The sequence below is a fragment of the Podarcis bocagei genome (assembly GCF_964188305.1).
Source record: "Podarcis bocagei genome assembly, chromosome: 10".
Taxonomy (NCBI): Eukaryota; Metazoa; Chordata; class Lepidosauria; order Squamata; family Lacertidae; genus Podarcis; species Podarcis bocagei.
Window position 1 is genome coordinate 17,498,270 of NC_138135.1, and position 27,089 is coordinate 17,525,358.

The 27,089-nt window shown below is 43.2% G+C and overlaps 1 protein-coding gene across 1 annotated transcript in view; it reads left to right on the forward strand.

Moving 5' to 3' along the window:
• LOC308595608 (1-phosphatidylinositol 4,5-bisphosphate phosphodiesterase zeta-1-like) overlaps positions 1-27,089 on the forward strand; it is a 50,175-nt gene that overhangs the window by 17,625 nt on the left and 5,461 nt on the right. The window contains exons 4-9 of the mRNA XM_081210055.1: positions 275-419; positions 2,624-2,776; positions 4,216-4,434; positions 5,048-5,204; positions 13,018-13,134; positions 16,633-16,805. Of these exons, the coding sequence (XP_081066181.1) occupies positions 275-419; positions 2,624-2,776; positions 4,216-4,434; positions 5,048-5,204; positions 13,018-13,134; positions 16,633-16,805 (964 nt within the window). The remainder of the gene's footprint in view (positions 1-274; positions 420-2,623; positions 2,777-4,215; positions 4,435-5,047; positions 5,205-13,017; positions 13,135-16,632; positions 16,806-27,089) is intronic.

The window sequence follows — 27,089 nt, forward strand, 5'->3', positions numbered from 1 at the left end:
CTGCTTCGGAGAAGATCTGTTTTCTTAAAAACTGCAGATCATCAAAATGTGTGATACCCTATCTGAGCTTCTAGCAGAGTGCAACTCCATAGCTAAACAAGCACTATTTGGAAAGCAGAAAGCAATATGAGTGCTGATGAATGGGACACAGTTCTTTTTATTTTCTTCTCCTTCCTTCCTTCCTTCCTTCCTTCCTTCCTTCCTTCCTTCCTTCCTTCCTTCCTTCCTTCCTTTCTTTCTTTCTTTCTTTCTTTCTTTCTTTTTCAATTTAAAGTTCCCTGAAGAAGGGATGCCGCTGTGTAGAAATTGATTGTTGGGATGGTCCAAATAATGAGCCTGTGGTTTATCATGGACATACCTTGACGAGCAAAATTACCTTCAAGAATGTCATCGATGTGGTCCACAAGCATGCCTTTGAGGTAGGTGCATGTAGTTGGTCAAAAGCTCTGAAAAATGTTCACAGGGTACCATAGGGTACCTACTTCTCCCACAGCAGTATCAGATGACTCTGAGGGTGGGTGATCTGCTGACCTATGAGAGCCTTATACGATGCTGTCAGCTGACCTACAGAAAGCATAAAACAGATCTTAGATGTGAGCCTGGGACACATGGCAGGGCTGGATAACAGATACAAAATACGTGGTACCTTGTTTACGAACTTAATCTATCCGGTCCGTTCTGAAACCAAAGCATTCTTAAGCCAAGGCGTGCTTTCCCATAGCAGCGGGGGACTCAGTTTACAAATGGAACACACTCAACAGGAAGCGGAACATGTTCTGCTTCCAAGGCAAATTTCACAAACCAAAACACCTACTTCTGGGTTTGCAGCGTTCTTAATCCAAGTTGTTCATAAACTAAGCTGTTCTTAAACCAAGGTACCACTGTAATTCCTTTGTGAAAATTACTGTGGGCAGAACAGCACAGTTGCTGTGCAGTGAGGAAAACCTTGCTATGTTTCGAGAATGGCTGCTCCTCGTAACAATTTTGGCCACATTTGTGTGACTGCTGTTTATTTATTTGCTTATCTGAAGATTTCTCAGTTGTGAAAGAGAACTAAGTTGTTCACCAACATTTATTAAAGCAATATTACATCAAGCACCCAGTTCAAACACAGCCAATTCCCACTTTCATAGTGTCAAAGTCACCAGAGATCAAATTCACATTCCAAAACTGGGGAGCATCTCTCCAAGAAACCATCCTTGAAATTCAGGGGCAAAGCAGCCCAGCATTCCACTGTTATGTTCTTTCTGCTATCAACAATCCCCATTTCTTGTAAAAACCATTTCCTAATATGTGGCAGCTGCAGGCATTTGAAAAGAAAGGTAAAGGTAAAGGGACCCCTGACCATTAGGTCCAGTCGTGACCGACTCTGGGGTTGCGGCGCTCATCTTGCTTTCTTGGCCGAGGGAGCCGGTGTACAGCTTCCGGGTCATGTGGCCAGCATGACTTAGCCGCATCTGGTTAACCAGAGCAGCACACGGAAACGCCGTTTACTTTCCCGCCGGAGTGGTACCTATTTATCTACTTGCACTTTAACGTGCTTTTGAACTGCTAGGTTGGCAGGAGCAGGGACCAAGCAACGGGAGCTCACCCTGTCGCGGGGATTCGAACCGCCAACCTTCTGATTGGCAAGTCCTAGGCTCTGTGGTTTTAAAACAGAGTCACAAATCCCAGATGGGCATGGATGAGCTCTTGGTCATGCCTAAAGTAGCCCTTGGAATCCTCCTAAGAACATAAGAAGATAAGAAGAACCTGCTGAACCACCGAGTCCAGCATCTTGTTCTCACAGTGGCCAACCAGGTGCCTGTGGGAAACCCATGAGCAGGATTCAAGCACATAAGCACTCTCCCAGTGGTTTCCAGTAACTGGTTTCCAGAAGCATTGCTATCGTGACTACTAGCCATTGATAGACCTCTCCTCCATGAATTGGTCTAACCTTCTTCTGAAGCATCACTGCCTCCTGTGGGAGCAAATTCTATAGTTCAACTTTGCTCCTGATCATTATCTGCAACTGAGCATGTATTTTCCCCTCAAAAAAGTGATTCAGGGAGCAATCCTTACCCCTGGTGAGCAGCAGTGGGACAGTGCAGCTGTATTCCTGCTGCTTGCACCACCAGTGGCAACGGCAGTGTTGAAGAAAGGCTGAAGTAGCAACAAGTTGCCGATGGCTTAGTATCTAGAGCAGTGATTCTCAACCTGTGGGTCCCCAGATGTTGTTGGACTACAACTCCCATCATCCCTGAGCTCTGGCCTTGCTAGCTAGGGGTGATGGGAGTTGTAGTTCAATAACATCTGGGGACCCACAAGTTGAGAAAGGCTGATCTAGAGGATCCTTGGCTAGCTCAGATCTGCTCCTAACTTACCCCGAAACACCCCGTTTAGGGTTTACAGTGACCATTGCCAGCAGTAGCTTCCTTCCACCCACACTTTTCCTATGCCAGTTGTGCATTCTCCCCACCGGTAGAGGCCAAAATAGCCAGGCAGTTCTGGGTGGTGGGATGCCCATGACACGTTCAACTACCCTCGAGCTCTACGTGGGTTGAGGTTTGGATTCTTCTGTTAATGGACTTCCTCAGTTTCGAAAAGGGGAGGGATACCAACAGTCTTTATGTTAAATTTTCAGGCATCAGATTATCCCCTTACACTATCTTTGGAGAATCACTGCAGCGCTCCACAACAGGAGAAGATGGCTGGCCATTTGCTAGACATTCTCAGGGATACCCTCTGTATTTCAACACTGGATGATAGCATGCCATCTGAACTACCCTCTCCAGAGGTAACATCCCCTCCCAACCCAACATTATTATTGTTATTATTGTAAAAGATGGTGTGTTGGGGTGTTTTGGTGTGTGTCAGTTTGTGTGTGTTTGTGTGCAAGCTCTGCAACTGTTGTGCACATTTGCAGCATAAGGATTATTTGGAGTTTGGAATATCTTCATCATAAAAAATGAGATTGGGCAGGGGGAAATCATATGGTGCTCATAGGGCTTGTGATCAATATCACTCTTGTTCCAGCCCATTCTTCCACTTCCACCTCTCCTCTCACCATAGCTCATCCCAGAGCCTTTAAAACTGTGAGTGAAATGAAGTAGTGTGGTACAGTGGTTAGGCAAGGGATTGGGAAGCCATGGCTCTCCAGATGTTGGAAGACTGCAGCTCCCATCAGTCCCAGCCAGAATGTCTAGTGATTGGGGTTTATCAACATCTGGGGTGTTTCAGGTTAGCTACCATGGATTAGACTGAGGAGACCCAGGGTCAGATCCTCGCCTAGCCATGAAGATGAGGGATGGCGTTGTGATGGTCACAATTTCCCAGCCTAGCCTAATTCGCAGGGTAGTTCTGAGGATAAAAATGGGGAAGGGGAAGAACCACTTATGCCATCTTTAGCTTCTTGGAAGGATATAAATATTGCAAGTATGAGAGGGCAGAGGAGCCAGTGTTGCATGGATTGATAGACTGCTTCCTGTATAGGCTACACATTGCCCGCCCACCCTTCTTCAAACAAATTGAAATATAATTGTTTTCCAGATAAAACAAATAGTCAGATGTGAGACATTCCAAGCTATAGACAAGCCATGCCGATATCTCAGGAACAACACATTGTCCTTGAGATGACAACATGAGGCTACATGCAGTGTTGGTGTGCAACACTTGAGTTGTGCTGCCTGAGTTTCTTCACACATGCATGGTGCAGCAGTCCTGAAGAAAGGAACCCACTTGTGTAAATTCACTCATAACTATGGCTCCCTTGCTTGCTGAATTGTTCCTAGAGCTATATGCTTCTCAAAATTGCACTCAGATTGTGAGTGGAGAAATGCCACCAGGCTTCTCTAGGAGAAGGAGAATTTATCCAACAAGTCTCAATGGTGGGGCTCACCACAAGCAGTGGTCATAGCGCAGCTTCTTTCTTTAATTTTCAGGAAGGGGTGGAATGGATAACCACGGTTTCCTTTTCATTAGCCCAAAAGCTAATCCCTACATGCAAGTCAAATCTCCATGACATAATGTTGGTCGATGACTTGGATGTGAACAAATGAACGGCTTCTGGGGTTTGAAAGAGGAGTGGAGTGGATAGCCATGGTTTCCTTTTCATGGTGGCTGCTGGTCTGGTTTGCATAACGTTTCCCCAGAGTGGACACCTGAACAAAAATGGTTTTTGTTCCTGTACAGCTGTGTGGTTTACTGTGCTGAGTGCCATCAAATTTCTTCCCGCAGCAACTGAAATTCAAAATCTTGATAAAAAATAAGAAAGTCGGAACTCTGGAAGAAACCCTGCAACGCAGGGGCCAGAGGTGCCTGGGCCAAATAGCAGAGCTCGAGGAGGTCATGGAGTCAGAGGATGACCTTGTTGATGAAGACCCTAAAGCACAGTTGATCAAGAAGCCTGTTGCTCGATTGGCGTCAGCACCCAAAAAGGATAAGAAGGGCAAGAAGGTAAATATACCTTCAGTTAGAGGTAGGGGAGGAATTAGATTTTGTTTGCATTTCAGTGAGAAAGTAGCTAATTCACACTTCTTGAACCAAAACATGAACAGAAACCCAGCTATCCTTTGAAATGCACACTTCTCTGATTTCTGCTGTGCAGTTTTCTAATCAAACATTGTGTACTAAAATGCATATATTGAGGGAAATGTGCATATATTGAGGGAAAGATGTGTGCAGCAGTGAAAACAACATTAAAATGCATCGCATTAGTGCAAATTGCTTGTAAAAATGTGCATGTCAAAGATATACACAAAATGTATTAATCAGAGGTGTTTTTTTTATCGCAAATAGCTTGTAAAAATGTGGAGAACAAAATTTAAGACTGGGAAAATGAGAAAGGAAGAGAACTGAAATTGATAGATTCTTCGATCCTTAACCTCCAGCACACCAGATTTTTGCAAAAGCAGCAGCCATGTTGCCTGTCTCAGTGACTATTAACTGATGGTTGGTGTTCAATGAACAGGGCATCTTAGCTATTCAGTTATACAAAAGCCCCAGGAGAGAATCACCTCATATTTCTCACTTTGCAAGGCTGTAATGCTTTTAAACTTTTTATTCACAGACTCATAAGGTTAAAGTCGCCATGTTGCTGTCAGAACTTGTGATATACACAGCTTCCCGGTCTTTCGTCAGCTTTGAAGATTCAAAGGAGAAGCAGAAGTTTTATCAAAATAATTCCATTGGGGAGGTGAAAGGACAAAAACTTATAAGCAAGAGAGGTAATTTACAAGAGTCTAAAATCGACACTTGCTGCTATTTGCTTCTTTAAACTATTGGAAGAACTAAACTTTATGCATGGCACATTTCTGCTGTTACACAGAATGGTATTTAACTAAGTCCCACTTAGAGTAGACTTATTGAAATTAATGACTCTTGAGTTAGTCCTGTCCATTAACTTCAATGGGACTAGATGGATGCCCATTGAGTCCCAGTGGGAAAAAGTAATAATAATAATAATAATAATAATAATAATAATAATAATAATAATAATAATACCCCAATGTGTTTCATAGTCAGTGTGCAGTTTCCAGAATGCCTTTTGCAACCAGATTGTAAGCCTCTGTGCTTGGGAATAAGTCATACTGATTTTACTGGAACTTATTTCCAAGTAAGTAGGCTTAAACTTGCATCATGCAAGAGGATCAGTCCTAAGGACCCTCTTGTAGATGTCATTTGAACATCATTCAGTGGGATTTACCTCCAGATAGGTGAGCATAAGATTGCATCTTTGTGATATTACTGATCTTTGCCGTACTCTACTGCATCGAGAGCCAATCCAATCAAGAGGTCTTTACTGGTTTACTGTTTGCTTCTGCAAAGAAGTCGAAGTGCTGTCTATGGAATAAAACTCTAAATAAATAAATAAATAAATAAATAGGTATTTATTTGTTTCAGCCACTGGCCTTTGCAATCTGCACAAAACATAAAATGCACACATATGTGAACAACTAAGCAGGGAAAATTACCGAACTCAACTGAGACACCAGTCATTTGCTTCCAGATCTAAGCACAATAGAAATATATACAAGTATAAACACTACTGAGTGGGTGAAATTACTAAAATCAATTAGAATTTTAAAATGATACAATTTAAAACTCTGGGCACTTTGGCAGCCCTTATTTTAATGGAGGTTGCTATGAATTTTGCAGGTTTTTTCTTCTTCCTGCTGTCAGCAGCTTATATTGATCTGCAAGGAGAAAAGTCATTGTAATAATTAGCTGGGTACCCCAGCTGAGACAGAAATAATGGAGTGATTAACTCTTTGTGTGGATCTCTCCATAAAGAGCAAAATAACGTGAACCATTATCTGCGTACTGCCGTCTCCAGAAACTTAGGGCCAGGAGCTATCGGAGGAATTGCCTTCTCCCACAGAAGCTCGGCCATATTATAAGATCTGCTTCAGAGATCATTCTAAGGATGCGTCTCCCCACCTTCTGAGATTAGGCAGAAGGCGACAGGTCATTCATTCCCCATGATGCTAACATCCTGGAACATCCTCAGAGGCTGCTAACCTTCCTGTTCTTCAGACATTGGGTTGATGTTGTTTGCTCATGTACTTGGAGGACGATCTGTTTTACCGCCAGGGACTACGCTTGAGGATTTTGATCTTTGTGAATTCTGATATGACCTGACTTGTTCTGCACTTCCTGAACTAAAACGCAGATAAGAACCTTACAACTTACCCTCTTGATTTTACACTTCTCTGAAGCTTGGGGTGAGCTTGTCAGCTCAAAAAAAAGTTTTTTAGGAATGCTTATTTTTTCTGAGAGAAAGCTTTCGGGAAATATGCATTTAAGTGCAAGCGTTCAAGTAGGGATTTTAAAAATCTGCATGAAGATTTGCACCTAAATTTCCATCTAAATTGTGGAACTTCCCCTCTGCCAAAGTGTGTTGAGTATCTGTCTCCATTATACAGCTTTTGAGTTAAGATGCACCTTTTTACCTTGGCCTCTGGCAATTGAAGCATTTTTGTTTTCTGCTCAAACCCCTTTTTTATTGAATGTATACTGTTCTTTTACATTTAGAATGTCCCCACCCCTGTTTTATAACTGTAAAGTTTTTAAATCAATAATAATAATAATAATAATAATAATAATAATAATAATAATAATAATTTTTATTTATATCCCGCCCTCCCCAGCCAAAGCCGGGCTCAGGGCGGCTAACAACAATAAAACAGTACAAAAGTACAGCACAAACAACACTCTAAAATCATTCATTATAAAATTAATTCAAATCAAACCACTGGCAACCATTGGGCCAGAGCTCTGCGAAGATTGCCGAGGGAGGGAGTCAGGCTGTGCCCTGGCCAAAGGCCTGGTGGAACAGCTCTGTCTTGCAGGCCCTGCGGAAAGATGTCAAGTCCCGCAGGGCCCTAGTCTCCTGTGACAGAGTGTTCCACCAGATCGGAGCCACAGCCGAAAAAGCCCTGGCTCTAGGTAAGGCCAGCCTAACTTCTCTGTGGCCTGGGACCTTCAAGATGTTTTTATTTGAAGACCGTAAGTTTCTCTGTGGGGCATACCAGGAGAGGTACGAGGGTCCTAGGCCGTATAGGGCTTTAAAGGTTAAAACTAGCACCTTAAACCTGATCCTGTACTCCACCGGGAGCCAGTGCAGCTGGTATAGCACTGGGTGAATGTAATCTCGCAGCGAAGACCCCGTAAGGAGTCTCGCTGCAGCATTCTGCACCCACTGGAGTTTCTGGGTCAGTCTCAAGGGCAGCCCCACGTAGAGCGAGTTACAATAATCCAGTCTGGAGGTGACCGTCACGTGGATCACAGTGGCTAGGTCAGGGCGAGAGAGGTAAGGAGCCAACTGCTTAGCTTGGCGGAGATGGAAAAATGCCACCTTTTTTATAGCTGCAATCTGCGCCTCCATGGAAAGCGAGGTGTCGAAGATTACACCCAAACTCTTAACGGACGGTGCTGGCACTAATTGCGCCCCCGCAAGAGATGGGAGTTGCCCCCCCAATCCCATATCGTCCCGCCCCAGCCACAGGACCTCTGTCTTCGAAGGATTTAGCTTCAACCGGCTCCCACGTAACCATCCAGCCACAGCTTCCAAACATCTGGTCAGTGTGTCTGGGGCCGAGTCAGGATGGCCATCCATCAACAGATAGAGTTGGGTGTCATCGGCATACTGATGGCAACCCAGCCCAAAACTCTGGACGAGCTGGGCAAGGGGGCGCATAAAGATGTTGAAAAGCATCGGGGAGAGTATCGCACCCTGAGGTACTCCACACACCAAGGAGTGGCGCGATGACAATTCCCCCCCAAGCGCCACCCTCTGTCCCCAACCAGAGAGAAACGAGCGCAGCCATTGAAGGACTGTGCCCTGGATCCCCACGTCGGCAAGGCGGTGGTCCAGGAGTTCGTGATCGACCATGTCGAAAGCTGCTGACAGATCTAGAAGAATCAGCAGCCCCGACCCGCCTCGATCCAGCTGTCTACGAAGATCATCTGTTAGGGCAACTAGAGCCGTCTCGGTCCCATGACCAGCGCGGAAGCTGGACTGGAATGGATCCAGAGCTGATGTTTCATCCAGAAACCCACCAAGCTGTTCAGCAACCGCTCTCTCAATCACCTTACCCAGGAACGTAAGATTCGAAACCGGGTGGTAATTGGATAGATATAAAGGATCTAATGATGTTTTCTTTAAGAGCGGGTGCACCACTGCCTCCTTCAGTTCCCCTGGGAATGTCCCCGTGCCAAGGGACAAATTGATGATATCCCCCAGGAGGGCCCACACCTCATCTGGACACGCTCTAATCAGCCAAGACGGGCACGGGTCGGGAGGACAGGTGGTGGGCTTTCCAGCTCGGAGGAGTCTGTCCACATTGGCTGGGGATATCTGGTCGAAGTGGTCCAATACTGGACCCGAGGACAGTCAAGGGGCCTCCAGTTCCTTTATTGTATCCAAATTGGCAAGGAAGTCATGGCTGAGCAACAAGACCTTCTCCGCAAAAAAGCTCGCAAATGCCTCACAGCTGTGTGTCAAATTGTTATTTAAATTTGGCTGTCCCTCAAGGGACGTTAAAGACCTGATTATACTAAATAATTGCGCTGGGCGAGAGCTAGCTGATGCAATGGAGGCCGAGAAGTAAGACTTAGCAGCCTTCACCGCCATCTTGTAGGTTTTCATAAAAGCCCTATAAGATGTTCTTGAGGCTCCGTCACGGGGACCCCGCCATACTCGCTCTAGCCGTCTGAGGTCCCGCTTCATTTCCCGGAGCTCCTCGGTAAACCAGGGAGCCCGGTTTCTGCGGGGTCGCAGAGGGCGCTTAGGTGCAATCTCATCAATGGCTGCCAGGAGCTGGATATTCCAGCCCTCAACAAGCTCAGTCAATGAGTCGCCAGGGGGAGCAAGGTCCTGCAAGGTTTGGCGGAATCAATCAGGGTCCATCAGCCTCTGTGGGCGAGCCCAAATCGGCTCGCCACCTAAGCAGAGTGGGGGTGGGAAGTCCATCCTGGCTTTCAGAGCATAGTGATCAGACCATGGCACCTTCATCGAAGGAGACATGATCACATCTATACCTACGCCAAAGATCAAATCCAGCGTGTGGCCTGCTTGATGTGTGGGGCCCGAAACATACTGGGAGAGCCCTAGTGTCGCCATGGAAGACACCAGGTCCAGAGCCTGTGAGGAGGGAGTGGCATCAGCATGGATGTTGAAGTCCCCCAATACCAATAGGTTAGGGAACGCCAAGGCCCAGCCGGCCACCGCCTCCAGCAGGCCTGACAGGGTGGCTGCTGGTGCGCTAGGTGGCCGGTACACCAGCCAGACAGCCAAGCTCTCCTCGGAGCCCCACACTAGGCCAACACATTCAGTGTCTGGGATCAATGGCGATGGCAGAGCCCTGAAAGGACAATCTTCCCGGATTAATAATGCCACCCCTCCCCCCCCCAGTCCGCGACTGGTGGAGGACGGAGAAACCCGGGGGCGCCATCAATGTTATAATTCTGTACTACTTTGTTATAACCTGCCCTGGGGCATTTATGGTAAGGGGTGCAGGCAAGAATATCTCTCTCTCTCTCTCTCTCTCTCTCTCTATCTATCTATCTATCTATCTCTGCCTCTCTCTCTCTCTCTCCCTCCCTACACACACACACACACACGGAGTGCTTTTTTCTGGTAGGACACAGGGGTACGCATACCCCTAAACATTTTGTGAATCTAAGTTTGGCCTCATTGAGGGGCAGTATTTCAATATGAGTAGGAAAATGAGAGTACCCCTAAACATTTTTTAATGAAAAAAAGAACAGTATATGTTCTTTATATATATATTCTGGAATGTATATAAAGCTATGATTTTCCTAGTAGTGATGTATGGAAGTGAGAGCTGGACCATGTAGAGAGCTGATTGCCGAAGAATTGATGCTTTTGAATTATGGTGCTGGAGGAGACTCTTGAGAGTCCCATGGACTGCAAGAAGATCAAACCTCTCCATTCTGAAGGAAATCAGCCCTGAGTGCTCACTGGAAGGACAGATCCTGAAGCTGAGGCTGCAATACTTTGGCCACCTCATGCGAAGAGAAGATCCTGATGTTGGGAAAGATTGAGGGCACAAGGAGAAGGGGACAAGAGGACGAGATGGTTGGTCAGTGTTCTCGAAGCTACCAGCATGAGTTTGACCAAACTGCAGGAGGCAGTGGAAGACAGGAGTGCCTGGTGTGCTCTGGTCCATGGGGTCACGAAGAGTCGGATACGACTAGACAACAACAACAACAACATATATATTCTGGAATGCCTTTCCTAACAAAACACACATTTCTAAACACTCTTTGACTGAGGCTGAAACTGGATGGAAAAGACTTGCAAATAATGAATATATGTGAAATGGACTCATCTGCCCACCCCTGTTTCCTGCTTCATTTATACTCATAACTTCTGCTGTTGCCATTTTAAATAATTGTATCCTTTTCATTTTAATATTGTGCAGGATTTATTTAGTGGTTGTTGCAAGCCACCTTGGAGGCTTTTAATCAGAAGCGCAGGGTATAAATATTTCAAATGAGTAAAAAAAATCTCACAGGCTCATATGTTGGTTGCTGCTGCATCGCATAGGGATTCCCATTTCATATCAAGAGTTCCTGGCTGAGACATAGCACAGCACCAGAAGCAGAGAGAGATGGATTGCCTAGAAATTGTAGCAAAAATTATGATTCTCGGGGCTTCTCAAATCACCCACTTAAACAACCCCTCCCCCGAACTGGAATAAATGATGCAAATTGGGCCTCCTGCAGTTTGCATAATCACAACATTTGTTTTGTGGAGTGGGAGCTATAATGGAATTCAGAATTTATCCTTAGTTCAATTCTCTAATAGTCTGGTGGTTGAAAGGTTTACATTATCGATCTTCAGCCAGTGGGCTGGCATCCGCAGGTGGGTTGTGAGGCCATCCCAGGTGGTTTGTAGCCAAGCTGTTGCCGCCATGTTGGATTCCAGCTAAGGTTGACCAAATGGAAAGGGCACTTACAGGGGTGTCCGGGCTCTTGCACACATTGATCCGATGAGATACTCACTGTATCCACTTCCATGCGTGCTGCAAAGTGCAAAGCAGCAGGAGAAAGGCAAGAACCTTCTTTGGTAAGGAATATATCTCTGGCCAATTGTAGGCCTCACTTTCCTATAGCTATGCCTGTAGTGAAAGAGTTCTCTATGGGGTACAGTTACAGGTAGGCAGCTGTGTTGGTCTGCCGTAGTCAAAACAAAATAAAAAAATTCCTTCCAGTATCACCTTAGAGACCAACTAAGTTTGTTATTGGTATGAGCTTTCGTGTGCATGCACACTTCTTCAGATACACTGAAACAGAAGTCACCAGACCCTTATATATAGTGAGAGGGTGGAGAGGGGTATTACTCAGAAGGGTGGTGGGAACGGGTGATTGGCTGATAGGTGTGGTAAACCTGTTGACGACTGTTAACGACTGCAATTGGTCTTACAGGAAAAATCAAGGGGCAAGATGGCTAAAATTAGCTATACCATGTATAATGAGATAAGAATCCAATGTCTATATTCAGACCAGGTCTCTCCATGGTTTTAAGTTTGGTAATAAGTTGCAATTCAGCAACTTCTCTTTCCAGACTATTTCTGAAATTATTTTGTAATAAGACAGCTACTTTGAGATCTTGTATAGGATGTCCTGGGAGATTGAAGTGTTCTCCTGCTGGTTTCTCTGTCTTGTGATTCCTGATATCAGATTTATGTCCATTTATGGGGTACAGACATTCTGTTTACATTCTTGTCCATTTCTACGGCTCTCGAGACTTCTTTCAGAATAGAGCTATGCTGGGGACTAGAATGCAGAAGTGCCCACTTCTGCACAAGGGAGCACCCTGCTGGGTCACTTGGTTGCCATCATGGCAGCAGCTGGAATCCCAGGAAGTTACATCATAAGTTGGGCTGCAGGAGATGAGAGCTGGAAGGAGCAGGAATGCCTCACCATCCTCTCACAGTATTGTTGTGAGGATAAAATGGTGAGGGGGATAACCTTGAGCTCCTCGGAGGAAAAGTGGGATATAAATGCAGTGATAATTGAATAAAATAAACAATAATAAATCACATCATTTCCAGTGGGGGAGAGTTTAGTGCATATTTACCCTACCTTTTGAAATCAATAGAACTGAACCTTCGCTTGAACATATGCTTTCTCCTTGTTTGTTTTGAACAACAGGCACGTTTTTACATGTTCTCCCTGTGACCATATGGACTACAGCCTTTTTTTAAAATCAGAGTTGAGATTTCTTCCAGTGGACTCTATCCTTGATATCCGATCATCTATAACTGGTTCATGGTTATGTTGATTTCCAGGGTCCCTGGCTAGGTTTATGGTTATGTTTTTTTTGTTTTTTAAAAAAGTGTTATTTTTGAATATGAGTTCATAGAAGAGATGTAAGGAAATATTGCGTAGCATTGTGGGCATGAATATTGCATGGTGACTTTGCCACAAACACACATCAAATTATCTTACCTTTGAAATATTAAAATTTTGTACTTTTTAATAAAATATGTGCACCATCCCTCTTTGCAGCTCCTGACTTCATTGCGCATACAACAAACTTCATTACAAGAATCTACCCTAAAGGAACCAGGACAGACTCTTCAAATTATGATCCACAAGAATTCTGGAACGTTGGGTGCCAAATGGGTAGGCTTTTCCATCTAATTTTATGTGATGTGTTTGCATGCATGAAACACCAAAATAGGTTTAGATATACGGCTTAGATTTGATAACGTCTCACATGGATGAAAGTGGGTTGGGGACTGACATATATTGGAATCTAGAGTGCTTTTGGGTTGCAGTCACAGGCCAGGGGGCTGAGGAGGGCAATGAGGTTAAGGTAGGTGTGTGGAACTTCTGTCCCTTCAGATATTGCTAAACTAGAACTCTGATCAGCTCCAGAAAGTATAGCCAATGGCGAGAGTTGCTGAAATATTTCAGCAGCATTGGGAGAGCCAAAGATTCTACACACCTGGAGACAGTAAAGCAAAGAAGCATCAAACACATTGGCCAGTCTGAGATGTAATGGAGAACCATAGTGGAGAGTCGGGGCAGGGTGGATCATGTGGTCCTCCTCCTCTCTTTGTGCACAGGGGGATGTGCAAAGTATCTTTTTGTAACAGACTAACCACAGTTCCCTGTGACATTTGAACTCAGGAAACCATGGTTTGTGTAAACTGTGGTCCCAGCACAAGCCAGGTTCTGAAGCCATGATATGAGCATTACTCATAAAGGGGAGTTGCCTCAATTTGGATGTCATGGAAGGCTGTACATGGTTTAAAATCAGAAATGAAAGCATCCAATCTGCTTGAAAGAGGAGGCTGGAAAGAGGCGGAGATGTGGTGGATTGCAACTGCCATCATCATGCTGGCTGGGCCTGATGGGAGTTGTAGTCCAATAATTTATGGAGAGTGGAAGGTTCCCCAGCCTGACCTGAATACAGCCTTGATGATAGCGGACATATGGCTGAGTCAAAATTGCAATCCCTCATGCTCAAAAATATGCCGGGCTGGCCTCCCAAACAGATGTCTAAGTCCTCTTCCTGTAGCACACTGCCTAATGTTTATGTCTTAACTTGTTTGTCATTGCAATGGGAAATGTAACAACAAATTCATTATATGAAGCCATGTACTTTGTTTCATCCTGCGGCAGTTGGGGGGAAGTACAAAAATACTAATTACATCTCTTCCTGCTCATTGCTTTCATTTTTCGCTCCTCTTTAATGGCATGTGTGTAATGCATAACAAAAGATAAAGTGATCTGTTTGGTGATATTAACTCCTTGCCTCTAAAAGCTTTGACTGGGTGCATTGTTGGCAGTGGACAGTTTCCTGGCGTGAAAGGATCATTTATTGAGTGCCACTCAGGACTCAGGCAGCCGGCATTGCAGGAAATTGGATGATTTGTAAATGTCACTGCAGCACCCAGAACTGAATGGGTGACATGCGGAAGGAGTGACTCTATTTCTATGAAATTAAAAAGGTTCTGAACCAAAGAGTTTTGCCCTTTGAGATATAACTATTTTGAGCTTGTCCGCATGCTGCCAATCATCAGACTTGTATAATGGGAATAGCACTACAGTCTCAGAGAGGGAGAGAGAGTCAGTCCCTTGTGAATGTTGAAGCTATGCATGTATGTTGAGTTGGAAGTATGTTCCATCAAGCTCAGTGAGACTTTGACCGCATCTACACCTGCTGTCTAAAACACAATTGAAGCACATGGCTGAAAAAACAACCCCATGGAAACTGTAGGTTTTTGAGATGTTTGGCAATAGTAGCTCTGTGAGGGGATAAACAACAGTTCCTGGGATTATTGGAGGAAGCCATGTGTGTTAAGTGTTCTTTAAATGCATAGCATAGATGTGATCTTCCTCCCAAGCAAAACTGCAACAAGACTGCAGTCTTAAGGTCTACAAGCTTCCTTATCAAACTGTCACCTATATTTATTATAATCTCTGTTCCATTTAAATGCCTAACAGATTAAAGTTTTACCCATGTGGTGCCCACCAGATGTTTTCAACTTGAACTCCCATCAGCTTCAGCCTGCGTGGTCATGCTGGCTGAGGTTGACATGAGTTGCAATCCAAAACAGCTGGAGAGTGCCAGGTTAATGAAGGCTGATTTACAGGATAGATGAGGAGGTTGTGGTGGAAATATCTACCTTACCTATCTAGTTTTATTTAATTCATGACCTCGCTTTGAAGTATTCTCCAGCAACAGAACACCCATTGAAACAAAACACAACCTAAACAGAACAATAAAACTACCAAAAAGAATGCCAAGCAGAGAGAAGCTAAACAGCAGCCAGTAAATCTAGATGAAATCAATTAGGCAAATTAAAGATCGAAAGATTGTCTAAACAGACAGAAAATCTTTAGGTTCCAACTTTGGCATCTCCAGCTAAAAGGTTCTTATAGCAGGTAATGGAAAATAGCTTTCTCTGCTTAAGATATTGGACTGCCAAGGGGAGAAAAAATGGACAGTACTAGGCTAGATGGACAAATGGTTTAACTTGGCACAAGGCTGCTTCTGTGCACCTTTTAAGCACAACAGGTCTTTAAATCCCATTTGAAAGGGACAATCTTCCGACTTAAGGTGTTACCTAGTCCAGGTGGCACTACTAGGAATGCTCTTTCTGCAGTGGCTGCCAAACTAATGGACAGGGATGGGTAACCTCATGCCCAGGGGCCAAATATGGTTCTCCATTATCTGGTCCTCAAAACCCTCCCCAGATCCCAGCCCAGCCCAGCCCTGCTTCACACTCCAAGTGCCTTGCAGGAACATACCCCTGAACACTGATAATGGCTCTTGGTTCTCTGGATGGAGGTTAGAGAGGAATCATAGGCTCATAGAATTGTAGGGTTCATCTGAGGCTAATCTAGTCCAACCCCCTGCAATGCAGGAATATGCAGCTGTCCCAGACCGGGATCAAACCTGCAACTTTGGCATTATCAGCATCATGCTGTAACCAACTGAGCCATCCACATGTGTAGAAACTAGGCTGCTGTACAAAGTTGAAATTTAGAATTGTTGCTCCACCCCGTTCTGCCCTAGACACCCCTAGCCAAGGAAGGTACACATCTGATAGTTAATTCTTTACTGGCAAAAACATGCACTTACAGCAACTCCCACAGTGCTCTGGATACACATGCAAACACCCTTCTAGCCTCTAGGAAGTTTTCCCAAGCTCTGTGCCCCATGGAGCAGTTGCATAGGATAGATTTTAAAACCATCAAGAGGTTTTCTGAACTGCATTTTAAAGACTGGGGAGGTATGTTATCCCACAATCCCCATGAGATGTGCACAGGAGCCAGAGTCCCACATCTAAGCTGCCAGGCAAAGAGGCTACAAGCATGTGCTGATATAGGTGCATAGAGCAAAATGTGCAAGTGTTGGGGTATGTGATCACTGCATGCACCAGAAATTCAGAGGCCCAGCCCTTGCAGTTTCATCACCCCCATTTGTTTTTTCAATGTCTCTGTATGTGTGTGTTTCATCAGATCCTGGTGTGTGTGTGTGTGTGTGTGTGTGTGTGTAAGGGGAAAATATTTCTGAAAATCAGTCATTACTTCAGTTGCATTTAAAAATAACAACTGCTCACACAATACCTTGTATGTAACTGAAAATATCTCTTTCCCCACTTACAGTGGCCTTAAACTTCCAGACACCCGGAGTACAGATGGATCTACTGAATGGAAAGTATTTGGACAATGGTGGCTCTGGTTATATCTTAAAACCAGAATTCCTGAGAAAGAGAGACACAGACTTCAACCCACATGACGTAAACATGAAATTCAGAGCGCTTACACTTACAGTAAGGGTAAGAAGGTTTCATTCCACCTTTTACTTATCATTCATATATGATACTTATGTTATGTTTTATAAACCACTGAGCCTCTTGGGCTTGCTGATCAGAAGGTCAGCAGTTTGAATGTGTGCGATGGGATGAGCTCCCATTGCTCTGTCCCAGCTTCTGCCAACCTAGCAGTTCGAAAGCATACCAGAGCGAAAAACAACAACAGTGACTTTAAAAAGGAATGGGAATTTTTTACAAGATATTTGCAGAAACAACAAAAAGAAATGGACTCATTGTCAAGATTTGAATAAACTTTCACAACTTTACTGAATTTCAAAATGGAGGATGACAATGCAACAACATTTAATAGTATATATACATGCAGAATACAACAAACAATGTAACAAACCAGAAGGGGGAAATGAGCGAAGCCAGGGGGTGGGGATTGTAAAGGTAGGATTGGATTATTACATGATATTTGTAATTATAAAACTTTAATAAAAATATTATTATTAATAATAAATAATAATAAAAGAAAGCATACCAGAGCAAGCAGACAAATGGGTACTGCTGCAGCAGGAAGGTAAATGACATTTCTAGTTTCCATCACGGTGTCCTGTTGTGCCAGAAGTGGTTTAGTCATGCTGGCCACATGACCTGGAAAGCTGTCTGTGGACAAACGCCGGCTCTGCTCCCTTGGCCTAAAAGCGAGATGAGCACTGCAACCTCATAGTCGCCTTTGACTGGACTTAACCGTACAGGGGTCTTTAAAAAAAAAATTATTGGTTTTACAAAATTTTATGACAATACAAAAATATAAAAAGACATACACACATATAAAATTTCATACCCTTTTTTTCATGAGCCTTGTTTCTCGGACTCCCCCATACCTCCCCTTTCTGCATCCCAATGTCCAAAGTTTTTCAGCAACTTCTAAGTAATTCTGTCAAGCCTATGTCCTCTTAATCTTTCCTTCATTCTAATCTTATATTGCTGTAACCCTTTCTTTCTCAGAACCTCGACATTCTAACATTCATCCAATTTATAATAGTCCTTGAGATAAGTTTTAAACTTCTTCCATTCTTCTTCCGCCGTCTCCTTCCCCTGATCACGGATTCTGCCAGTCATCTCAGCCAATGTCATGTAGTCCATCACTTTCATCTGCCATTCTTCCAAAGTGGGTAGATCTTGTGTCTTCCAATACTTTGCGATAAGTATTCTTGCTGCTGTTGTAGCATACATAAAAAAAGTTCTATCTTTCTTTGACACCAATTGGCCGACTATGCCCAAGAAAGGCCTCTGGTTTCTTAGGGAAAGTACATTTAAGTACCTTTTTCATTTCATTATATATCATTTCCCAGAAAGCCTTAATCTTCGGGCACGTCCACCAAAGGTGATAGAAAGTACCTTCAGTTTCTTTACACTTCCAACACTTATTATCAGGCAAATGGTAAATTTTTGCTAGCTTGACTGGGGTCATGTACCACCTGTAAATCATTTTCATAATATTTTCCTTTAAGGCATTACATGCCGTGAATTTTATACCAGTGTTCCACAACCATTCCCAGTCAGCAAACATAATGTTATGGCCAATGTCCTGTGCCCACTTATTCATAGCCGATTTAACTGTTTCATCTTGTGTATTCCATTTCAGCAGCAAATTATACATTTTTGACAAATTCTTGGTATTGGGTTCTAACAATTCAGTCTCTAATTTTGATTTTTCCACCTGGAAGCCAATTTTCCTATCTTGTTTGTAAACCTCCATTATTTGATAATAATGGAGCCAATCTTGTACTTTTGGTTTCAATTTCTCATGACTCTGTAATTTCAATTTATCTCCATCTTGTTCCAAAATTTCCCAATACTTTGGCCATCCGGCCTCCATATTGAGTTTCTTCACTGCCTTAGCCTCCAAAGGTGACAGCCATCTAGGGGTTTTATTTTCCAACAAGTCTTTATATCTTATCCATACATTAAACAACGCTTTTCTGACAATATGATTCTTAAAGGCCCTATGCACTTTGATTTTATCATACCATAGATATGCATGCCAACCAAATGTATTATTGAAACCTTCTAAATCCAAGATATCTGTATTCTTGAGGAGCATCCACTCTTTCAGCCAGCAAAACGCTGCTGCTTCATAGTACAATTTTAAGTCCGGCAGGGCAAATCCCCCTCTTTCTTTTGCATCTGTAAGTACTTTAAATTTTATTCTGGGCTTTTTGCCCTGCCAGACAAATTTCGCAATATCTTTCTGCCACCTCTTGAAACAGTCCATCTTGTCAAGAATCTGCAAAGTTTGAAACAAAAACAACATTCTAGGCAATACATTCATCTTAATCACTGCAATTCGGCCTAACATTGACAATTTCAAATTTGACCATATTTCTAGATCTTTTTTAATTTCTGACCAACATTTTTCATAGTTGTCCTTATACAAGTTCAAATTTTTAGATGTCAGATAAACCCCTAGGTATTTCACCTTCTTAACCACTGTCAAACCTGTCTCTTCTTGAAATTTCTCCTTCTCCATATCTGTTAATTTTTTTCCTAATACTTTAGTTTTTTGTTTGTTCAGTTTAAATCCGGCTACCTGACCAAATTGTTGGATTATCTCCAACACCCTTTTCGTACTAGTGTCTGGCTCTTGTAAAGTCAATACTAGGTCATCTGCGAAGGCCTTTAACTTGTAATGTTTAACCCCGACCTGTACACCTTTAACCTGCTGGTCATTTCTAATCATATTCAGCAACACCTCCAGAACAGAAATGAAAAGCAATGGGGAAATTGGGCACCCCTGTCGTGTTCCTTTTTCTATCTTAAGTTCGTCCGTTATCACATTATTTACAATCAGCTGAAACGTACAGGGGTCTTTTACCTTTTTACCTACATTTGCATATAAATGTAGAGGCGCACACAACCTTTCTTGCAAGCACTGCTTGTATATAGTGACTGGTCCATCTTGCCTGACTGGGAGTCAGTGTCTACTATGGTGTTTCCTTGGTGTTGGCCTAAAAGTGAGATGAGCACTGCAACCTCATAGTCGCCTTTGACTGGACTTAACCGTACAGGGGTCCTTTACCTTCTACCTTTACCTTTCTTCTCCTAAGCAAGAATATATATATATATATGTCAGAGCCGCTTCCAGGTCCCAGCTCACAGAGGACCACGCTAGCCGGCAGTACTGTACAAAAGTCTATATTGAGTTACAGTTTCCATTTCAAAGCCGCAGCGCGCAGCTCTACGTCTTAGAAGCTAGACCGGCGAAGCTCCGTCTGAGTCTCCGCCTCCTGTACACCAACTTAATACTCTAGCCTTACTCCACCTCTTCCGTCTTTCCTTTCTCCTCTGGGTCCCTCTACCCCCCGTGGTCTCTTCCTTCCTGGACTCTTCTGACGCTGACCCCCCCGACTCTTCTCCCTCCTTGCGGCGGGCTTTAGGACCTGGCTCTCTATCCGGGCTGCTTACTGTGCCGCCTTCCTGTGCATTTGAACTTGGCGCGCGCGCGCAGCCTTCAACCTTCCTCTTGACCGTTTCCTCGCTCCCCGATGGAGGTGTGGCCAATCCTAACTCCTGTCCTCCCTCTTGCGGCGAGCCGCCAGATCCCGATACCTGGGACTCCTCCCCCCTACTGCACTCTGGTGGGGACGCTGGTCCCGATTTCCAACTGCTGCTCTCTGAGTCCCCTCTGGTCCCTTCTTCCTGGGGTGTCCCCCTAGGCGCCCCCCTTGCTCTGACCACTGGCGCCCCTTTCTGAGAATCTTCCGACTCACTGGAAAGACTCGGAGATCTCGGTCCGCTGTCGTCGCTCATATTACCTTCGGATTCCTCCCCCTCGCTCTCTGTTTCCTCCCTTTCCTGTGCCTCTGCTCCTGAACCCCTGACAATATATGAATTTTGAATTATGGTGCTGGAGGAGACACTTGAGAGACCCATGGACTGCAAGAAGATCAAACGTATCCATTCTGAAGGAAATCAGCCCTGAGTGCTCACTGGAAGGACAGATCCTGAAGCTGAGGCTCCAATACTTTGGCCACCTCATGAGAAGAGAAGAGAAGACTCCCTGGAAAAGACAGTTGTTGGGAAAGATGGGAAAGATGGAGGGCACAAGGAGAAGGGGACGACAGAGGAGAGATGGATGGACAGTGTTCTCGAAGCTACAAACATGAGTCTGACCAAACTGCGGGAGGCAGTGGAAGACAGGAGTGCCTGGTGTGCTCTGGTCCATGGGGTCACGAAGAGCCGAACACGACTAAACAACAACAACAACAACAACAACAACAACATATATATATATATATATATATATATATATATATATATATATATATATATATATTTGCTTTCGTAGATTTTCACGGGTACAGGAATGTAGGTTTTGGTGTCTTCGGGTGTCTTCCCGTGTAAGAGTTGGGGTGTCTAGGCGACGTTTCGACGAGGTCTCACTCGTCATCTTCAGGCTGGTGCTTTCGGCTTCTTGTTACTAGAACAGAGCAGGATCTCAGTGTTTGAGTTCCTATAAATACTGTTGAGGGGGTGTGGTGTATAGCCTCCAACGTTCTGGGCAGAGAGGAAGTTCCTAGGTTAATGTGCCTTTTCTTCTTTTGTTCATTAATTACTTGAGGGATATCTTGAGTGATTACTTGAGTGATATTCTGAGTACCACTTAGGAGGGTCATTAGGTGTGGATTAGTTGCTAAAGCTTTCGTGTCTTGACCTCTTGACCTTGTAAAGAGTTTTTCTGAGAAGATGGCTGTACTGCACTTAGTTGTGCTCTGGCTTGGCTTCGTGTATAGGGGCGAGCTGTGGTTTTGTGCCCTGTGCCAGCCAGATCTGTGTAGGGATTGCAGGGGGGTGCAGCATCCGGAGGTGCCACTATGGTTTGGCTACTGGATGGTGTCTGTAATTTATCTGTGGAGAGGGTCTGGGTTTGGGTCTGGTGTGGTTGATTGGAGATGGCGTTCTGTGTGCCTCTGGTTCTGGTGTCGGTTTTTGTGGGGAGGGCTAATTTCCAGATGTCTGGCAGCCGGGACGTGTCGTCACGCTTGTTCATGTTGTGAGGGTGTTTCTCTATCTCGATGGCTTCCATGATTATTCTCTTGTGGTGATGTTCCATGTTAAAGAGCAATTTGGAATCTGCAAAATTAATTTCGTGTCCTGTTTCTTTCATGTGTTGGTAAAGAGAGGAAGTTTTTTCTTCTTTTTTGACGGCATTCTTGTGTTCTGCGATACGTGCATTTATTCGTCTGTTTGTTTGTCCAATGTACGTGGCTGGGCAGACTTTGCAGGGTATTTCATAGACCCCTTGGTTTTCTAACTGGATTTTATCTTTTGGGTTTCTGAGGATATTGGCTATTTTTTGGTTGGTGCAAAAGGCTGTTTTGATATTGTGTTTATGGAGGATTTTGCTAATTTTATCTGTAGTGCCCTTGATATAAGGAAGGAGGGCCATGCCATTGTTTTCTTCTGTGTCTTGGTTTTTGGGGGGTGTTTCTTTTTGGATTAGCTTCGTAACCCTGTTTTGCTGGTATCCGTTGGCGATTAACACATTTGAGAGATTCTGTAACTCAGTTGTCAAGTGGTCTTTGTCAGCCAGGCGTTTGGTTCTGGAGATGAGAGTCTTGGCTACGGAGTTTATTTGTGCAGGGTGGTGGTGTGATTGTGCATGTAAGTAGCGGTTGGTGTGTGTTTTTTTCCGGTAGATAGTGTGTCCTAGGGAGCCATCAGGTTTTTTGTAGATTAGGACGTCAAGGAAGGGAAGTTGGTTGTTGGCTTCTATTTCCATAGTGAATTGTATTTTGGGGTGTAGGCTGTTGAGATGTGTGAGGAAGCTATCTAGTTTTTCCTTCCCGTGTGGCCAAATTACAAAGGTGTCGTCAACATATCTGAGCCAAAGTTTGGGTTTGTGTTCTGACTTGTCTAAAGCATTGGTTTCTCGGAGACTAACACAAGCTGAGAATTTCATGTCCTTATTCCATAGTTTTTTCCATTTTTCATAGTCTATGGGGTGTCCTAAATCTATAGCCCACTTGATCATAACCTCTTTAATTTCCTCATCCTTAGTGTCCCAATCCAATAGTTGGTTATACATTTTAGTTAAAAGTTTGGATTTCCCTTCTATTATTTCTATCTGGAATTTGGACTTGTTCTTACTCATGCCGACTTTTTTATGTTCGTTCCATAGAGAGTTAATTTGGTGAAAATGTATCCACCCCAATAGTTTGTCTTTTAACTCATCGTAGGGTCTAATTTCCCATCCTCTCTCAGATCTTTTCAGAAGGTCGGCATATGTCCACCTTTTACCTTCCATATTTAATTTTTTAATTGCTAGAATATCTATGGGTGACAGCCACAGAGGGGTATCTTTTTCTACCAAGTTCTTACATCTGTTCCACACCTCTAACAATGCTCCTCTTATAATATGATTGGAAAAACTTTTATGCACTCTCCCCTTATCATGCCACAGGTAAGCATGCCACCCAAACCTAGCATTAAAACCCTCTAAATCCAACAGGTTGGTGTTTTCCAGAACTATCCATTCCTTGACCCAGCATAGACACGAGGCCTCATAATACAGTTGTAAATTCGGGACCGCAAACCCCCCTCTATCTCTTCTGTCAGTAAGCAACTTATACTTAATTCTGGCCCTTTTACCCTGCCAGATGAATCTAGAGAGGGTCCTTTGCCAATCCTTAAACATAGTCGTGCCCCTGATTACTGGGATGTTTTGAAATAGGAATATCAATTTTGGCAGAATGTTCATCTTAATAGCCGCCATTCTCCCCTCCCACGAGAGGTGTAATCTGCCCCAACTATCTAGATCTCTTTTACATTCTCTCCAGATTCTGCTATAATTATCCTCCACCAAATTTATATTTTTAGTTGAGATCCAGATACCCAAATACTTAACCTTTTTTGATATCTTTATCCCGGATTCCGCCTCAATTTTGTTCTTTGATTGTTCGTCTAAATTCTTTACCAGCATTTTTGTTTTTGTTTTATTTAATCTAAACCCTGATAGCCTCCCAAATTCCTCCATTAATCCCATAACTGTGTTTATCCTTTCTAGAGGTTCTTCTATTGATATTACTAAATCGTCGGCATAAGCCTTTACTTTATATTCTTTTTTTCCTACCTTAATCTCTCTTAATTCTGATGTTCTTCTGATCTTATTTAGTATGACTTCTAGGACCATAATGAACAGCAGGGGTGATAATGGGCATCCCTGTCTTGTACCTTTTGTAATCGTGAATGAGTCAGTTAAGCTACTGTTAATGATAAGTTTCGCTCTTTGGTTTGAGTAGATCGCTCTAATACCGTCTAGGAATGGCCCTCTTATTCCTACCCTCTCCATACTTTTAATGAGGAATTGCCAGGATACATTATCGAAAGCCTTTTCGGCATCTATAAAGATTAAGGCGGCAGGGATATCAATCTTAAGATCCAGGTATTCGATTATATTAACTACATGTCTTACATTATCTTTTGTTTGCCGACCGGGCAGGAATCCGGCTTGATCTTTGTGGATCGCTCTATTGAGGTATTTCTTTAGTCTATTTGCCATTATTCCTGCAAAGATCTTATAATCGTTATTAAGCAGAGATATTGGTCTATAATTTTTTATATTAAGTGTATCTGAATCTGCTTTGGGTATTAATGTGATATGAGCCTCTCTCCACGAATCGGGTATTTCCCCTCCTTGGAGGATGTTATTGATTACATTACAAAGCACCGGAATCAGATATTCCTCCAGAGTTTTGTAATATTTTTGGGAAAGGCCATCTGGGCCAGGGGCCTTCCCAGTTTTCATTTTCTTGATTGCATCCCTGACCTCATCTGCGGTTACTGGCTCGTTTAAAGATATCTTTTCTTCATCTGAAAGCTGTTCCCCTTCATTCCTTTCCAAATACCTTCCTATCTCACCTATATCCTCATCCTCTTTCTTTTTATACAGGCTTTCATAATATTGCAGGAACTTTCCCTTGATCTCACTGGGGTCCTCTATTATTTGATCTTCGAATTTAATTTTGTTGATCACCTTTTGTTTTTTCCTTTTCCTCAGCTGCCATGCTAGCAGCTTACCGGTTTTATTTGCTGATTCAAAGTACCTTTGTTTCATCGTTTTTATTCCCCACTCTATTTCCTGATTCAATAATGATGAATATTGAGTTTGTAGTAGTTTACAGGTTTGTTTAAGCCTCTCGTCCCCGGGCTTTATTATTAATTTATCCTCTACTTCCCTTAATTGTTTAAGTAATTCTTCCTTCTTAACCTCTCTCAAATTTTTTCTATATTTATTCTGTTGGATCAGGAAACCTCTAAGGACTGCTTTACTGGCATCCCAAACCACATTGATTTTAGTTTCTTTGTGCAGATTATGATCAAAATACTCTTTCAGGATGTTCTTTGCCCTGCCGATGATCTCGTCCTGTTCCAATAAATAATCGTTCATTCTCCATCTGTATGTGCCTGATGGCATGCACTTTATTTCCAAGAGGATTGAGCTGTGATCCGATAGTGTTCTGGGCTCTATTATGCATCTCCCCGCTCTTACCGAAAGATCTCTGGAGACCCAGATCTGGTCTATTCTACCCCAGCTCTGGTGTACTCCAGAGAAGTGTGTGAACTGTTTTCCTGTTGGGTTTTTGTGTCTCCAGATGTCAATTAGGTCTAAGTTCTCTTGAAGATCATCAAAGGTTTTAGGGAGTTTCCCCTGCTTCCCTTTCTTTCTCTTCTCACTTCTATCTAATTCAGGTTCGGGAACTCCATTCAAGTCGCCTAGCAAAATTAATTTGTAGTTTTCTAATTCTAGTAATATCTGTTCTAGTTTTTTAAAGAACTCAGTTTTATTTGTATTAGGGGCGTAAACTGATACTACATTGAATCTTTCCCCATGGTGAGTAATTTGGATCCCCAAAATTCTCCCTTCCTCATCTTTACATATTATTTTGGGTTCCAGTTTTTCTTTGGCGTAAATGACCAACCCTCTCTTTTTTTTCACCTCTGAGTTAATGAACTCCATTCCCAGTTTTTTATTGATCAATATATGTTTGTGTTTTTTGGCCACATGAGTTTCTTGGCAGCAAACCACGTCACATTTTTTATTTCTCAAAGCTTTCTCTATTTTATTTCTTTTTGATTTCTTATTTAAACCATTAACATTCCATGTTAAAAAAGTTAAAGACATTATTGGAGTAGAGCGTCGCGCTTATATCTAATTTTCAATTCCTTGTTTCTTCCTCTTCCTCTGTTTCCTCCTCTTCCGCTACTCCTTCCCCCTGTTCCTCCTCTCCTACTCCCTCCCCCTCCCCTCTCCTCAGCCTCACCCTCCCCCCTCCCTCATCTCCCCCCCCCAGCATCTTTTCTGTCTGTTACTCCGTCATCCTTTCTACTGAGCTCCTTCTCGTATCTTCTCAGGAACTTTTCTACCTCTAGTGAATTAGTCAGTTTAAATCTCTTGTCTTTAAAAAAGAAAGCGATTCCTTCAGGGAATTCCCATCTAAATTGAATGTTGTTCCTTCTCAAAACACCTATTATGTGCCTGTATCCTTCCCTCTTGCGTAATAATCTGACCGGGATCTCTTTCAGGACAATTATTGGTCTACCGCCTATTATTAGTTTTTTATGATAACTCGTTTTAAGTATCAGGTTCCTCATTCCTATTGAGTTGAACATTACTAAACAATCCCCAATGAGTTTCTTATTCTGGTATGTCCTCGTTTTAATCCTAAAGGCGTTTTCTATCGTATATGCGACCTCCTCTTCTTTTACTTCTAACCAATTTGCTAATTCCGTAGTTATTTTTTCTTTAATGTTCTCTCTGATTTCTTCTTCTATGCCTCTAAATTTTAAGTGCATTTGTCTTTGTCGCATTTCAGTCATCGCTATATTGTCCCAAATCTGTTCCTGTGATTTGTTCAACTCTCGCATCTCCTCCTTCATTTTCTCTGTCTCCCTTTTCTGTTCTCTCATATCTTTTTGAATTCTTTTGTTGGTTTCCTCAAATGTCTTTTTTTAAAGGGAAATTCCCTTATTCCGAATAGGATTCCTTGCAAGAAAAGGGAAAATTTGACAGCTATGGATCTGATCCAGCAGGGCAGTTCTGAACTGGGAAACCCTTCCTCGAGGCAGAGTTTTCTGTGGGCATTAATGTTGCAACCCTAATCATGCCTACTCAAAACTAAGGATGTCAGAGAATTCAGAAACAGGAGCAGAAACGGCCATTACTTATCCCATGTCTGGAAGAGAAACCAATTCAGCAAGTACAATTGGTATTAGCTGCTGTTTTTGCTGCCAGTCTGT